Source organism: Calidris pugnax, unplaced genomic scaffold (assembly GCF_001431845.1).
Source record: "Calidris pugnax isolate Ruff unplaced genomic scaffold, ASM143184v1 scaffold102, whole genome shotgun sequence".
Lineage (NCBI taxonomy): Eukaryota > Metazoa > Chordata > Aves > Charadriiformes > Scolopacidae > Calidris > Calidris pugnax.
The window spans coordinates 1967065-1984688 of NW_015090846.1; the positions used below are offsets into that span (position 1 = coordinate 1967065).

General features: G+C 44.4%; 1 protein-coding gene across 2 annotated transcripts in view; it reads right to left on the reverse strand.

Annotated features, from left to right (window-relative positions):
- The window catches only part of DDX31 (DEAD (Asp-Glu-Ala-Asp) box polypeptide 31), a 47626-nt gene that overhangs the window by 10118 nt on the left and 19884 nt on the right, over positions 1 to 17624 (reverse strand). For both annotated transcript variants that reach the window (XM_014943051.1, XM_014943050.1), the window contains exons 16-19: positions 17297 to 17436; positions 11656 to 11737; positions 5741 to 5852; positions 139 to 319 (exon numbers count right to left, since the gene is read on the reverse strand). In XM_014943051.1, the coding sequence (XP_014798537.1) occupies positions 139 to 319; positions 5741 to 5852; positions 11656 to 11737; positions 17297 to 17436 (515 nt within the window). The remainder of the gene's footprint in view (positions 1 to 138; positions 320 to 5740; positions 5853 to 11655; positions 11738 to 17296; positions 17437 to 17624) is intronic.

Genomic DNA, 17624 nt, shown 5'->3' on the forward strand with positions numbered 1-17624 from the left:
ACTAGATGATCTCTGAAGGTCCCTTCCAACCCAAACCATTTTACAGTTCCTGGAACAAGAACAAGAACCTTGAGGAGCAAAGCACACCACAGATTGTCATGTGATGTTCCTCGCCTCACGAACATCACGTTGTCCTACCTTTTTGGTTTTGGTTTGGTTTTCTTCTTTGAGCTAGCAGTCGGAAGAGCAGTCAGGTTCTGGGGGGCATCTCTCAGGCCAAAGCTCTTGGCCACATGACCCAGGTGGAGAGATTTGATGTGGAAGATGTGCTTGAGGTTCTTGGGATACGTGGTATAGGCACAAAGGAATGACTGCAGTGCTGAGGGGGGAAAAAAAAAGAAGAAAAAAGTGAATTCTGTTGCTACTGCATTTTTATATATATACACTCAAAGATTCAGCTGTTCCAGCTGAAAGGACATTGGCCTCGTCCTTTGGGACACCTTCTGGTCAGCAGCTGGTAGAAAAGGTTGGTATGTTAAAAATCTGTGAAGGTTGTGTAGTACTAGTACAATCTTGAAAGGAGAAGGTAGGTGGTGGAGAAGTGTTAGGGACTGAAATAAAGCTACATTAAGTTGCTTTAGGTTTGCCTCTTGCAAGGATGCCCCTTCTGCCAGAAAGGGTGATGTTTGTAGCACATCTTGCAAGAATCATTGCCATCAAATGGTAGCAGACAGAGGGGGAGAGGGAATGGAGACACAGGGATGAAGAGAGGGAAAGAGAAGCATGGAGGTGGCACAGGAAGACTCCTCTGATATTACAGTCCCAGTAGTCCATGCATTTTTTTTCACCAGTTACTAGCTAGTCCCTTATAAATATCCAAGAGCCAGATGGATTTCCTGACTCATCGTCGCACTGAGAACAGAGCTCACTTTCTCAAAAGGGAAAAATAATAGAATTGTGTGCAAATTTCCCTTCACATCTTTATATATTCCTGTAATGCCCTTCCCTCAGGGCTCATTGCTCTAAAGACGATCATCCACTAATATGAACGCTACCACTGCTCCTCCACGTACCCAGAACGTTAACTACACCCAGGCTGTCCTCTCTGCTGTGGGGAATAGAGGGACTTTGCCTTAGAAAATTCTACAGCTCAGAAAATGCCCCTCCCTTCAATCCCCTGCTGTTCTTCTGCTTGTTAAACCTCCTGTGCCTCCCCAGCTCTGACTCCAGCCACCACCTACATCTTTCTCTCCCCCGCAGCCCCTGACAGCAGCAAGCTCTAAACTCTAACCTCTCCTGCCCTTGCCTGTTGAGCCACCGGACCAGCAAGTTTGCCCACAGCTTATGTCTAATCTCTTGGCAGCAGCCGGAGATTGGAGTTTATGAACAGTAATAAAAATGTCATTTTAGCAGATCAGCTCCTGGAAGGACCGAGGGAATCCATCAAAGCTCTGTTTACTGAGTAAAGCGAACTCCTTTTCCCAATCGATGAGAAGAAAAGATTGAGTTTTTTTGCACCTTCTTCCCAATTTCACAACGCTGCTCTTTTAGAAGCATCTGAGCTTCAAGAGACCTGTGTTTTCCCAAAAAGAGAATGCTAAATTCCAAATACCCTGTCTCGGCGTCTCATCTGAAGGCCAGCCCTCTGAGGGCTTATAAACCACCTCAAATGCTCTCAAAAACCCTATTCTGCTGCCTTTTTTTTTTTTCCATAAAGTTATCGGTCAAATTCACCTGCTATGAGAAGGTGTAACTCTTCAAAAGGAACAATACAAACTTGCTCCCGCTAAGAATTTGGTCCCGTTGGAGCTAATATAGCTGTTTTTCCCCACAGTGTTTGAAAGGGTTGATACTAAAGATCTGTTATTACGAACGCTGAGCTCACCTTCCACAGTTCTTCAGATGGGAAAGGCTGCTGGTACAACTCCCCAGATCAGAGTTAGAGAATCAAAGTGTCAAAGGCCTCCCTCTTCCCAAAGTCCTGACAGAAATTGCCAGACCCAGTCCTGATGCAGAGCACACAAAACCAAGGAGAGCTGTAAGACTCTAACCCCAAGCTGAACTAACAGCCCTGCCCTACCAGCGGGTCAAAACCTCAGCTCACACAACTGTCCTACCTCAGAGGAGCTCAGAGCTGCTCACATTTATTACAGCACCCCTGAGATTTAAATTAAGACCTTTGTGGGCAAGATTCTTTTTTTTTTTTTTAAATGTTTACTGTCAGGTCTTTAGACCTCTCAGCATTGCCAAGAGTCTTGTCTTCTGAGCTTTTATGTGCAATTATGGTGGCTAGATATTAAAAGCTGCTTTTTTAAAGTTCTTTTATAATTTTGTGATCAAAGAGAGAAGAGCTTTACGAAAACGACGCAAGGAGACTGGTAACAGTGTTGGTCAGGCCATAATTCATGTAAAGGGCACCTCATCTTAATGCCCCAGGAGCAAACTGCCTGAGCACTTCCTGGTTTCACCACACCAGTGTGAGTCTAAGGCAATGCATACTGGTCTGTGGTGGAATTCAGACCAGTTTTAGATTGGGCCTTTGCACCTGCACATCCCTACTTTTCTATAGGAAATAAGTGTGGGAAGTCAAAGGTGAAAAAAAAAATACAAAGAGAGCAGCATATGACAGCGGTTAGATAGTTTAGTTTGTTGTTTTTTCAAAGAGGGGACAAGAGGGTAATGATGTACGGAAGTGAGACAGGTGACACAACCTGTTCCCCATGCTCTCAGCTGGCAGCCAGCTCCCAGCATGTGCCCCCGAGGGCAACCTCAGCCTCACGGCTGGATAAACCCAAGGAGGCACCCTGCCAGCACAGAGAGCACGGGGGAACGGGAAGGAAGGATGCACCGAAACAGCCAAGGATCCAAGCATCACACCACAGCAGTGGGCTCCTCTAACTCATGTCCCCTCTCAACACACAGGTGCTGAGGACAGAAACGAGGCAAAATGCTCACTGTTGGCTATAAAAGGGGGAAGATTTAGATTAGACATTAGGAAGAAATTCTTTCCTGTGAGGGTTGTGAGATACAAGAATAGGTTGCCCAGAGAAGCTGTGGCTGCCCCATCCCTGGAGGGGTTCAAGGCCAGGCTGGATGGGGCTTGGAGCAACCTGGTCTGGAGGGAGGTGTCCCTGCCCAGGGCAGAGGGTTGGAACCAGATGAATTTTAAGGTCCCTTCCAACCCAAACCATTCTATGAGTCTATGATAAAATAGTGAAACATGGGTTAGTCTCCTTATCCTTTCTATAATCCCAGTGGCGTGAAGTATCTGCATCTTCTGAGCTCTACCTGTCCCCATTGTACGACCCTTTGGATGAGAGTCCTCCATTTCCCAGAAGGGGCTCCACATTTCATGAGATCTGTCCTTCAGGTAGCCAGGCCCAGCCGTACCCCCCCTCCCACCCATCTCATTGCTGATCAGTCAATCAAGTTTGAAGGGCAGCACCTTCACTGAACCATTTGATTTGAGTTTGGAAAACGTGGGACCGAGAGGCAGAAGGGGTGAGTGGGCAGGGAGCCACTCGCCTTTTGAAAGCGGGCTGCAGTCAAAACACTGCTTATTAACATTGACTAGGTCAGAAAATGGGGAAAAAGAGAGAAAGGGAGAGAAACAAATGCACCTCTGGCACAGTTTCCAATTGATTGTCTGCCATGAAAGCAAAAGCCAGCTGCCATGTTAATTATTCATGATGCCTGGCGCAGAGGGGAGGAAGAGGGGGCTTATGGAAGCCACTCAGCAGTGGAACATTTGCATATGTAGATCGTGGAGTAGGAAAAAGAGGTGGAGTGCTCCTCTACAAGATAAATGGGATGCACAACATTTCAGCATTTCCTGATCTATTTTCTGTACTTCTTGTCTGCGAGTAAAAAAGTTGTTAGTGCTGAGGTCAGCAACAAGTGTGTGTGTGTACATGGTGACACACGCTGTATAGAGGTTTTCTGGGTGTGACCAGAGCCGTTCAGTTGTTCTCTCTGTCACAGTCATTTCAGGGTAGAAGTTTGCATGGGGTATAAGGAATCCCAGGGGAGCAACAAGAAGCTCATCCATGCAGAATCAAGGATTTGATCATATTAGTCACGTACTTTGAGATTATGGACTTAAGAGCGCAGCTATCAAAGTAATTACGCCAGTCAAGCAGCACAACACACCTGAAAATGGGTGCAAGCCACCGCTTGTCTAGCAAACCTCTAACACTTTCACTGTAAGAGAAAGGTATTTCGACACCCTGAGGAAATAAATCATCACTGCAACTGTCGGGGGGGCGTGTGTGTGTATGAGAATCAGTACAGTGACATGCAGTGGCGGGGAGCAGAGCAAAGAGTGGAATGGAAGGATTTCAAATACCTCACCCATCAATACGGCCACGCATCATTAAATCACACAGAGTAATTTGGGGTGAGCAGGTAGTTACAGTACTAATCGTTCTGCTATGTCATCACCTAACAAGTTAGGTCAACATTCCGAATAAAACAGCACCTTTGACCTCTTTGACAATCACCTCTCATGATTCCAAACAATTTTAATGCTGAACTTAACTTCTATCTTGAGAACAGCCTTCCTTCCATTACACACCTTCTCTGATGACATTGTAAAGCTCAAAGGCCAATTTCCCCATTTGGTTTTGGACCCCTTAGCATGTGATTTACGTAGTTTAGTACAGCAGATATGTATAATGGTAAACAGAAATGATATAGACCATTAAATTCAGCTCAAGAACCGCTTTCATCCAAACCCAACTGGAAACATTGCCGGACTGAAATCAACAGAACATCTATGTGAGCTTAGACAGCAGGATTTGACTCAAAAAAAGGGGAAAGTCCCTAGTCCTATATATTATGAGCACGATCAAAGTCACAAACAAGGTGAAAATTATCAGGAAGGGAGACATGAGGGAAGAGGAGACTCAAAAAAAGGGGGAAGTCCCTAGTCCTATATATTATGAGCACGAGTGATTTAGTCTCTTGCACAGAGAACTTGCATTTTGTGGACTCATCTGAGTATTTAATAACCAAATCCCAAGTAATTGTCAAGGATGTTTGAGGCCTGACTTCCTGCAGCAGAAGAGGGGTCCCTACGTCGCACCACCTTTCAGGAAACTGCTTAGTGTTTATTTTCCTACCACATCCCTGGCAAGTTCTTCATCTTTGCCCCAAATCCACCTTCCTTTGGATTTTCCAAACTGAGAAGCAGAAGGGAAGAGTTTCTTGCACCACTCAGGGACAAGAATGTGCATCCTGCTTGGCAAAGATGGGAGATCAAATCCCAGATTTGCCCCTAGCTATACTTATTATTAAATCCATCCCAGTTTTCCTTCCCCCTGCCTTTTTGAGTAGTTGCCCCCTTTCATTTTTCTCCCACCCCACACAACAATCTCCAGTCCAAGATCCTTGACTGTTAAGAGTTGCTCCTGAGGCATCCTCTCTTACAGGCTTCAAATTCATCCCTGGTGTAAAGTGAGAGCATCTAATGGGTATTGCACCAGGATGTGGTTAAGCAGGTCACCCATGACCTTCCCAGCACAACACACACAATCTATTCGCTCATGTGACTGGGTCAGAGCCCTTGGATGTGAATCCTACTGAAAGCCAAGATTAAACCTCATTTGCACGTAATATGGGAATGCAAGAAATTAACATTTAATATCATCACAAAGCCTTCTGGGCCTATCTCAACCCCCTACAGAGCCCAACGGCCCCAAAATGTTTCTTCCAGGCCTTTTCCCTGAAGCTCTCCCCCAGAAGAAAACCATGGCAGCTTCTACGAGTCCTTCTGGAATAAATTGAAAAGAAACACACTGACCTTTCTTTGCCCACCGGACAGTCCCCTCGTTGGAGTGAACGTAATTTTCAAATTTTGTCTGCAAGACCGTGGCCCGCTCCCGGACTTCCTGAGGGTCTGTGCCACAGGATTTCTACAAGGGCGGTGGGAGGATTAGAGGAAAGAGAGAATTTGAGTCAGGAATAATGAAGCAGTTTACAATAGATTTAATAACAGTAAAATCACACAGTAACCACCCAGGGGCCAACAAAGGTAATCCTCTCAATATTACTAGAGGAAAAAAAAAAAAATATAGATAAAGATGTTAAAGTCAAAGCAGCCAGTGAGTGCTGTGTGGTGAGGAGAGCAAATCAGTTTTAATTTTGTGTTTTCTAACATCTATCATGTATCTTTTTCTCTTTTTTTTTTTTCCAGATTCAACAGGCCAGACACCACTGCTTATTTCTACTGCAGTTATTTGGAATAACTCCCCGCAGACTCTACACTAATGGTTTTAGACTCTGTGCAGTTCACCAAAACACCTGGTCTGCTCTAGGCACTTGTGGGGCAGGAGATCCACATTCAGCCCCAAGCTCCAGAGAACGGACCAAACTCAGTACCTGTGAACAAAGCCAACCAAATGAACTTCTCACTATTGATGCCTACATGAAGTTCTCTCACTGTCAACAAGTCACACTGAACTGTAACTGCCATCACATTATTCCTCCAGAATAACACACTCCAGAATTCCACCAAAGACATGGCAGAAAAAACCTCCTTAGACCAAATGGGCAATTTTGCACATGCCCAAGCTTTCCCAGGATCAGACTGCAGGATGCAGTTCAGGAAATGGAAAGCAAACATTGCTGGGAGCAAAAGACTCTTTCTCTAAAGAGCCTCTTTCTCTAAAGTACCCAGGCAGAGAAAGGAAACGTGGACCAGAAAACAAGAATTTTTGATGGAAAGTTGACAGCGAAGCACAAAGCCAAGCATCCCTGGATGTGAACCTCTCCCAAGAAAGGATCACAGCTCTCGAAAGCTACTCGTACAGGAACCAGCATCCAAGTCTAAGAGTGCCAAATCCAAGGCAGTAACTTGGTACTGATCAACCCCCTCATCTGACCAGGGCTGACTGAGAGCAAACATCCACCTCCCACCACCCTGTGCCAAGGTGACAATGCTGTTGTTCCTCCCTGGTAGGTCTGCATGCCAATGCTGCAGGACCCTCCTTCTCTTAGAGCTGCAAGCATCCCCTCTGCACTGCTGCCAGTCCAGGGGACCCATATCACACTGACACCATGAGCCCCAGCCATCAGGGAAGCCCAGCAATGCTGCTGGCACCCTATACAAAATGTTTTGCTGACCCAGATCTCCAAATCTACAGCCCAACAACAAACGTGCCCAGAGACAGACCCCAAACACAGCTTAAATTCCCTGCAGTGCCCTCTCTTGAATTTGGGATCCCACAGCTTCCAGCCACAGGGTGATTCTTCAACGAAGCAGCTACAGGGACTAGACCTCCTGCTCGCTCACCACCTGGACTCACTGTCCATCTGCATCCCCAGCAAAGGCAACGGTGGGTATTTTAAGGCTACATGAAGAGTCTCCCAAGATTTCTGGTCTCTGCTGTCTGCCAATCCACTCGAGAAGGACTCACCGCACAACCTGTTTCACTGCCGCCTTTTAGTTGGATTTAACATGCACCTATTAATCAGCTGAGACAGGCTCCAGTAGAGGAGGCCTCTGTAAAGGTTTAATAAACTACAAGTGGAGCTGCCTCCCCGAAGTGGACACTCGTCCCTGTGACTAACAAGTTTCCATTGACGTGAAACATAAAACTTTCTCCCCCCGCCTGCTCCTCCTCGCCCCCATCACTTTCCTTTTGTTAAGCCTCCTGGCAGCACAAAGTGTCACCTTCCCAGCGTTTTTTAATATGAATGTGAAATTAGTGAGGTTTGCCCTTTCCCCTGGCGGACAGAATCCTCTGTTATTAAAAAGTAAAGCACTTTAATAATGAAAACTTTTTCTCTTTTTCCTGTGTTTTAACTGTTTAAAATTAATGAGAAGGGCATAACGGTTGTCAAAGCGATATTGAAAGCCGGGTAGCCAGGACCGAATAAGCACGAAAATCCCTCCAGAGTGTTAAATAAACAGTGCTTCAGCCCCCTCTGAATCCCTCTGTTGGTTATTGTATACATTCTGTAACAGCACTCAGAATAGATCTGAGCACCGGGGAGGCAGAAAGGTTTCAGAATTCCAATAAAGGCCTCAAATTAAAGACAGCCTGGTGCGAATTCCAGGAGAAAATTAAAGAGACCTCAAGCTTAAGTGACAGGTGACTTGCTTCTGTGTCACAACTGTCAGGGGATTTAGTGATAATATGGCAATATATTACAAAGGACTTTTCTTATTCCCCCCTTTTGGTTTCAAAATGAGGCATCTCTTCTTCCTGGTGCTGGGGGGAAAAAAAAAAAAAAGTAAGACAAAAATGAGGGATAAAAAACTAGGTGCATAATTTCCAAAGTGTGAGGTCAGTCCAAGAGAAATAAATGAAAAAAAGCAAATGGCAGGAAACATAATGTACTCAGAAAACAGCTTCTCCCCTCCTCCCATCTCCACCTTGTCTTTTATCCCCTCCAGCCCCTTGAGACAGATCTCATTTTAAAATTGCCCCCTAATGGGCATGAAAAAAAAATAAAAAAAAAAAATCTGTGTTTGATTCCTGCCTTCCAGAGAGGTTCATCTTAAAAAAAAAAAAAAAGAAAAAAAAAAGAAAAAAAAAATCTAAATTTAAAACTGACTCAGAGCCAAACTGTGAAAATAAAACCTGCACATCATGTGAGTGTCTGGACAGATCAAATAGAACAGTGCTACTGGAAGTGCATTGGAAGCCACCCTGTACGCTCTGCTCACACAAGCAAGCTTTAATCTTCCTCCTATCCCGGTTCAGATGAACAGGACAATTAATTTGAGACCTTACACGTTTTTCCAAGACCCAAAAGATAAAAGCCTACCCCAGAGGTTTGCTTGATCTACTCTCCATCTAGATGAATTTGTTACATCTGTTAAGTAAGAAGCATTACTGCCATTATGGAGATACAGTGGGATGGGAGAACTTTTTTTTTTACCTTGTGTTTGTGTAGAGTAAGAGCCTGTTCTGGGTGATCCCTGACCACCAGCAGAATGACTGTGATCAATAACAGTATCTATAAGCTTAAAAAAAAAAAAAAGAAATGGCCCTAGTTGAAATGTTATTGAACTGGCTGAAGACATCAGGGGGACTCCTGCAACTGTCAACTACACCAGGAAAAGGTATTCAGAAGAAAGAAACTTTTTGATTATAAAGACTGCAGCTTTTAGGTTTGAGAGGATGGGATAAGCCCTGAAAGCCTCTGATTTCATTAAGAGAATATGTTAATGGCAGAAGGGATTGAAACACAATAAAACTAGACTGAGGTAGTAAAGTTCTTTCTTAAAACAGTACCTCCCCCAAAAGAAAAAAAAAAAAAGGAAGGAAAAAAAGCACCAAAAACGCAGGCTGTAACATCTCCTGCTTCCATTATACTTCAAAACAAAATGAAGGATTTTGTTTTAATAACAACTTTTTACTAACCTCCACACACCTTCTCTAGAACTCACCAAGTCCCCCTGCCCCCCTCCATAAAAGTTGAAAGATCAAATTTATTCTCTTTGTAGGCAGGTGAACATTCACACACCCAGACATAGCCACATATATATTTTATACACCTAAATATAAAATATACATTTTACAGGCACTTCAGCTTGCTCCCTGGCTGCACACAGAAGCCCAAAAAATACATGTTCCAACGTGGTACTTATAATGGACTTCAGTTGAGGCAATGAGAACCGAAGAGCTTTATAATGAGGTTCCCATGTGCACGACTATAATATATACATGACTCAATGCATGGAGAGCTGATAAGCAAAGCCCACACTCTCCTGAACAGCAACATCACAAACGGAGCAGGTTCAGCTCCTCACAACAAGTCCTCAATCACTCTCTGTCCCATCCAATGTTCCACTGCATTCCCGGCTTACTGCACCACCTTTATGGCAAACTTACAGAATTTAATAGAGATTAACCCTCATGAAAACTTGGAAACACGCCCCTGCAGCTCCTGAGAACACAGTGCAGACCCCTCATAGCTTTATATTTTATTGCCATCAGAGGCTCTAACAAACAGAATGAATCCTTGACTGCATTTAATGCACTTTTCAAGTCATTCCTGAAGAAGTCTATTTGATACCAACAGAACCACTTTAATTTCATCCCCATCTAATGATACAGATTTTTTCCCATAAACTCCATTTCTCAGTCCCAGTCCTTTCAGATTCTGAGTCACACAAAACCAGGTTATTCTGTATTTATAAGTCCCTGCAGCAGATTCAGACCATCTTACAGCCAGAGCAGATCTATCTCAGTGAAGTCAACAGCAGAATCCCATTCACTTTGATGGCAGAGGGAAGAGAGGAATTCAATCCCACCTTTGACTGCAAGTGAAAGGACCCAGCTCCTCCTGTACAGGTACCACCGTACGGCACCGGGCAGGGCAGGGCTTGCCCAGGCAGTGCCAATGAGCAGAAACCAACAGCTACTTTCAAATAGGCTTTGGGGTTTTATTTATTTTTTTTTTTTTTAAGGAAAGGGACAAAGACAAAAGAGGAGTATCTAGAATATTCCATGCTGCAACGTGTAGAGTATTTTCCAATTTGAAAGCCTGGTAGAAATACCAATTTGATCAGTCCTGGCAGCAAACAGGCTCGTTTGCTTTTTATCGCTGTTCCAAAGGCAAGGATACGAAGGCACCGAGATGTTTACGTGAGAATTTTCAAAATGATTTTCAATGATTTTGAACCTCTCCAAGTACCAGGCTCTGACATTCAACAACATTCAGCAGGTATTTTCTCCTCTCACTTTTCAGAAGTCAAATAATAATTTCCTAGAAAAATATGTTCTCTTTTTTGCCCACTTTCCATGAAATAACATTTGTCCTGAAGCCCAGAACAGGTAATATTCTGTCCCACATCAGCAACAAAGTGCAACTCCTGCATAAATGTAATTGTTGAAAAACTCTCCAACAGAAACCCAAAGTTACCCACCCATAAGCACATTTGGGAAAAAAAAAAAAAAAGGAAGTATTTATACACAGAAAAAACTATGTTAAATAGTTTCTGCATTAAAAAAAGCACAGCTAAATTTTGTTTACGCTAACATATTTGCTGAGTGAGTTAAGAGGTCATATGCTAGGCATGTTCCAGACATTTAAAATATAGGCATTACAGGCTGATTTCAGTGAAAAAACTGTGCAGGGGTGGGAAGGAGCTTTAAATCGAGCCGTATCTCAGATGAGCCACAGATCTGGCTTTCTGTGAAATATAGGGCATGTAGGAAAACTGAACATCTTCCAAAAGCATGTTTACCAAGAACACCACAGCTCGTAACAGTCATTCACAGGAAGCAAGAAGGCTCATACATGGTATAACAGAAAGAACGAGCAGGTGAAACAGCAACAAGAGGAAAAAAACCAAACATGCTGCATCATGCTTGATGCATTCTTGACTTCCATTCAAAATGAGTGTTCTTGGAGGATTTAATTTGCCAGCGAAACAGCAACAAGAGGAAAACAAACCACAAACATGCTGCATCATGCTTGATGCATTCTTGACTTCCATTCAAAATGAGTGTTCTTGGAGGATTTAATTTGCCAGGATGCAGAAAACCCAAGACACCCATCGTAAATGACTGAATTCTGTGAATTAGCAACTTGAAGGCAGATTTGAAGCTTCCCAAAGTCAATGAAAAGATGCCTGTCAACCCAGTGAGCTTTGGTTTAGGCCCCAAGTAAATACAGATTAAAAAAAAACCTGGGGAATACTTATGATGTTTAACTGGTAAACGAAAATCAGAGCAATTCCAAATCAGCAGAATAACTCACCTTGCTTCTTGGTCTGTGCAATTTGAAGCGATCATCTTTCATCAGGCTGGATAACACCTTCTCCATCTTTATCTCTGAAACACTGAAGCAACAAAGACAAAAAATTACCATTTCTCCTACTTTTCAAATAGCGTATCCCATAGTGGATAGCAAAAATATTGAGATTTACACATTCAGCTTAAGAGTTTAATCCCCAAAATACATGAGGCCTCACCCCAGACACTCACTCAGCAACCCTAAAAGTGAAACTACTGTAAAATCTTGACCCCAGCTGAGTTGCTGCTCCAATCTTGTTGCTGTTCTAAGTCCCCACCACACACTCCAATTCTATCAGAACATCAAAGTAACCGAGGGTGGACTTTCATTTCACTGAAAGTCTCCCTGGTTCTCAACCAGAGTTAACTGATTAAAGAAAAATGTCAAGCTTTTAATTATATTTGGGTTGTTTTCATAATTTTTTCTTTCTTTGCATTGAGAAGCACCAAGACAATTGGGAACCATTTGGTTACATCTTCCACTAACAGAAACTCCAAACAGAGTTGAAGCAGCTCGTAATGTTTATGCTTCTTGTAGATCTGCTTTATAACTATAAACACTAGGATCTGTTCTCTCCACTTTGAACCACAGGGTGTCCAACATTTTATTGCACATTAGATGCCAGGGGGAGGGAGCAGAAGGTGTCTGCCTTGGGTTGCTTGTGCAAGTGAGAGAAAGAGACTGAGACATACACACACAGGCTGCAAAGATGTGCTCCCCTTTGCTGCTTCTCCTACCTCTTGTGTGCCCCTCCCTCCCCAATTTAACTTTCAGATTCTCTGGAATGAGACCCATTGCTCAACCCTCATTCAAAGGAACAAATTGCTTTGATGTTCGCACATGTTTTTTTCCACCCAACCATGCTCCCAAAACTAAAGAGCCAAAACTAAAGCTGTGTAAAGATGCACCTTCTTCCTCTCACAGTGACTCAAGCTCAGAGGGCAACAACAGGATGCCAAGGAACTCTTCTGACCAAGTCAACTCTCCTGCAGCTTCCTTCCCTCTGGTCACATCGTTGCTCTTTCCCACAAGATCTTACATCATTCCAACTTCTTGCAACGTTTCTTGGCTCAAAGCTCAGAGACACACTTCCTGACGGACACACTCACCATCCAATTCATTTAGACCTTCAGAAGCCACCTCTGGCACCAAATACATGGCTTGATTTCCTCCCCCATTCTGAGAACTCACCTTCCCTCTCATTTGAAGTGTAAAGCTGAAGCCCAGCCCATTAGGGACCCTATAGCATTCTTTTTAAATGCAGGAGACTCAGTCAGCTGTCCTAGCCAGGCTTCACACTGGGCATTTATTTTCATTCTGTCGACTCACATTCCTCCTGTAGATTCAACCAGATGATTTATTCTCCTGTCCTGCTTGTGAGACACCGCTGGGTGCTGTTATGGCCCAGATCCTGGAAATGCTTACGAACCTGCTTCATTTTAAAGTGAGTGGTCCCACTTATAGGTACATTTACAGGAGACTAGAAATTCTTCCTCCTCTTTACCACTGTCTTGCAGGGCACATGCACACCAGGTGACACAATACAGGAACAGCTGTGCAGCTCCAGGCCATTAATATTACTGCTGCATCCAAACTGGGTCCCATTTCCAAGGGAATTACTCAGCTGATAAAAGCTGAAGTTTGTGGGCCTAAATTTTCAGCAATGGGCGAAGGTCATCTCTAGAAAAGAGATTCTTTTCCTTTTTATAGCAGAATAAATCATAAATACTGCATGGAAGCCAAGGAATTCATTTGAGGTTGTATCAGTTTGAGGAAGAGAGAAATCTTGTGGGTCCAACAGTTCTCAGACTCCTGAATCTCAGATGGTCAGAAAGATGTACGTGCTTTCTGAAGGAAGATATTCTTCAATTTGTAAAGTACAGAAAGAAATCATAACAAGGATACCCCTTTTCACTCAAACATCTCTAAACGCCTGGCTGGGAGGAAGGGATGCATCTTTGCCATAGTGTGGAACAGGATACCATGATCCTCACCTGTTCCCCAGTCCTTCCCAGTTAAAGTGACAAATACTTTCACTTTGGCAATCTCTGTTTTCAACCTCAGCACAACACAGGGAAAGGAAAAGAGACAGTCCAGAGAAATAGGAAAGGAAAAGAGATGGTCCAGAGCAATAGCCATCCAGCCTGGAAGCCCAGGCCAGTGTGGCCATACGATATCCTATATGGGAGACAAGCCCCATCGCTGCGCAGCTGGGACTCCTGATGCAGCAGATTCCTCCGCAGAGGATGCAGAGAGAGAGAGAGAAAGGCGGGGGAGCGATGGGGGGAGAAAGGGAAATGGAGCATAAAAAGACAACTGAGGGTTCCTCTGTTTGTTTTTTTGAAAAGTATAACAGTAAATTAAAACATAAACGGCAACCACTTAAGCGAGAGAAAAATATACCTCCCCATCCAGCTTCCCCCCCCCCAAACCCCGTAAAGGCTGCTTTGACGCCGTGATGAATGAAAACGTCAAACCTTTGACATTGATTTGTCTGAGATGTCACCCCCCTTCCCCGACCCGCCCCCCCTGGCACGCTGCCAGCCCAACAGCCACGGGAACAGGGTTCCCAGCAGGGAGCATCGTGTGAGGGGAGCAGGGGAACCAGGGGGGGGACACCAGCACAGCCGGGGAGAAGGGAGAGAAATGACTCGTGCCTTCACGGAGATGCCTTTTCCTTTATAAATTAGTTAGGGCGCCGTTAGGAGATAAAGAAATTATCTGATAGCTGTCGAGGCAGGCGCTGCTAGATTGCAGTTGAAGGAACTAAAAGAGACATAAGGAGGAGGGAAAAAAAAAAAAAAGTGAACCTCACTGACTTTCTTCTGCTTCTTGCCTCCTCCCTTTGAAGAAAAATCTGTTCGTTCCGCTTAGAGCTGAGACAGAACGTTTTGGAATTTAACATTTAAATAAAAAAGAAAATAAAAAAGAAAGAGGAAATGTACAGAAAACATGAGTGTGCATGTGCACACACACACGCATTTACAGTGAGGCAGAGGAACCACAACTTCAAGCCACACAAAGCCTGAAAAGAAAGTTGCAGAGAGACGTGCAGCTTCCTTGAGCCCCGATGGGAATTACTGATCTCAGCAGAGCCAAAGTGAGATCGTTTTGGCAAAGGCTAACGCTGCCTTTCCACAGTGGAAGCCAAGGAGAGGCTTCAGGTACCGGTGAAAATTAATTGCGAGCGATTTCCAATTTCAAAGGCAGTCATCCCTAATTCCGAAGTGAATTTTCATCCAGGAACAAAGCCACGTCTGCTCTCATTACTTCCGACTCTCAACATTTCTGGACTTACTCCCATGCATGCTGGGGTGGGTGGAGGGGCTTAAGAAAAACTCCGGGTCAGATCCTCATCTGCTGTAAATCAGCCCAGCGCTGCTCATTTACACCAGCTGAAGACTGCGGGGACCTGTCTCATGCTTTGTCTTCTTAGAAATACATATTTTATGAAGTATTTACATTTCAATAAACCCAGCGGGAATTTCATTTAAAAAAAGAAAAAACAAATTAAAAAATAAAATTCACAACGCACGCTCATCCCCAGCAAAAACCAAGAGGTTTAAAAATTAAGCAAAGAATTAAAAATAAGGCAAACTCCAGTAACTTGTGTGGTCCAAGTCAAAAGCTACAAAGACTTAGGATAAAGAAACAAAAATTATCAATGCTTAAGAGGATGGGTGACAGTCCAACACATGCTGTCTTTCGCCCTCGCGCTGAATTAAATTGTCAGGATTATCACCATAATGCTCTGTTTATGAAGGGTAACGGCAATTTGTGCTGATGGCACTTGCTGCCTTCAGCTCCGAGCTGCCTTCCTGCATCTTCTCTGTAATTCATCAGCTCTTTTCTATCCCGTTGCCCCTTCTCACACCCTGCTCTCCTGTGTGGGAAGAGCGAAGGACACATGACTACAAACAGGCTGGCTCGCCCACCCATGCCAATTAGACACTCATTTTCTTCCATCTGAAGACAGGGGTCAAGGAAGGCAAATTACGCTCCTTTTTTGGCAAATCCCTTATCTGCAGGGCAGCACGTTTTATGAAGAACATAAAACAAACAAACAAACAAGGAAAGACAATCCCCTGAGTTGTTTGGCTCTACTGATTTGAGAAGCGGAGAAAAAAAATTCACATAAAGCTCCCTCTGCTCCTTCAACACAGTCTTCTCCAGATTTCTGAAGAAACGTGGCTGGCTCAACAACAGGTCTCCTTAGCAGATATAATTACCAGCATGAGAGATACAGCTCCTTAAACTTGTTAAAAAACAACAAAATTGGATAATAGCACTAACATTTAAAATTTAAAAAAGAGGGAGATTTCCCTCTCCTTCCTCCAACGCTTCCAAAATATTATAAAATAGAAAAATAGAACTTTCCACTTGGAGTTAAAAATTCACAATTATGTGGGATTTCACCTTTAAATGTCAGTGCTGTTTGTTACATGAAAAAAAACCCTGTCAGCTTAGCCCTCCATGTCTTGCTGGTGTCTGCTTAATAGATAGTTACCTGGGATGATGGATGGCTCTTTGTTAGACCACTAAATGGCTCACAGCCTAGAATAAGCCTGTATTTACTGCCAACATTTGTTTGTTTCAAGGATGCAAAACCAAATTCGACTCCAAGTAGCTCCACCCGACATAAACACCAGAAATAAAAGAGAACTAATTTGTGCATGAGTTTACAGGGCTCCATCAACACTAGAACAACACTAAGGGGGCTCTGCTCGGCGGCTGTTCTGAAGCACCAGGAGACAGCAGTGCAGGGAGCAGGGGGAGTCACACAAATCCAGCTGACTGCTGAGGTTGGAGACCTGAGAGCGTGCCTGCCTCGCAATGTTGAGCAGCAAGTTGTGGGTTTATCCACCAAAGGACCATTGCACAAGCAGAACCGGAGTAAAATCCCATCATGTGTGGGCCATCAGGAACCTGACTGCACATTGGAGCAGTCCTTACCCAGCCTGGCTTGCTCTTGTAACCATCTACTCCAAAGTCTGAGCTAGAGGTGGTGGAAGAACAGCTTTCTCAGCCACCTTGGAAGCACACCCTGTTTCTGGTCTGCGGAGTCCACCCCCCTTATTGCCTTCCAGGACCATACTGGCACCCACCACTTGCAAAAGCCTCTACTATTCCTGTCACAAGCCACTTACACAACGCATCGTGGCCAATTACCTGCCAGATATGACCCATGGCTCCCCAGCTATTCCTCCGCCGGATCTCTCCTGAAGAGAAAGCATGGTCTCTGACAATATGGTGCTCTGCAGGCAGACGGCCAGTTAGCATCTGACAGGCTCATTTGACTTGTGATCCTCACATAGCCACGACTTGAACCCGGGGCCAGAGAGAGAACAACGGAGTGCAAAGGATCTCCGACGATCGTCTCCTCTCTGCCCCTCACCACACACACACTCACTCACGCACAATCTGTCAGGCTGATGATTTTCACACACTTTTCCTTCTCTCCTTTTGCTAGTCTGGGGCCGGTCCTGGATCACAAGAATTAATAAATTCTTATTAAAACCTGCACGAGACACAGTCCCGCTGAAAGTGCCACGGAAGGTTAATTAGCAAGGATGAGCTGAAACTTTTGTTCGCGTTTCTGACTCACTTAATCTTGTGAGAAGCCAGCAAGCTGACATATTCTGCCTCCGAAGGCGCCAGGACAAGCAGGCTGTTCCCGTGACAGCCAATGCGAGCCGTCCTCCCGATCCGGTGGATGTATTCCGCAGGTGAAGCCGGAGCGTTATACTTCAAAAAAGGGAAAGGAGGAATTAACAGAACACAGCGTGTTAATTATAAACGAGACGCTCAGCCCGCTCGTCTGAAACAAAGGGGATCTTCAGCAAAACCCACATGCTGTAACCTCCCTCGGAATTGGCCTGTTTATAAAGAGCCCATCGGGCTCGTCCCTGTAACCATCACTCAGCCCCCTCAGC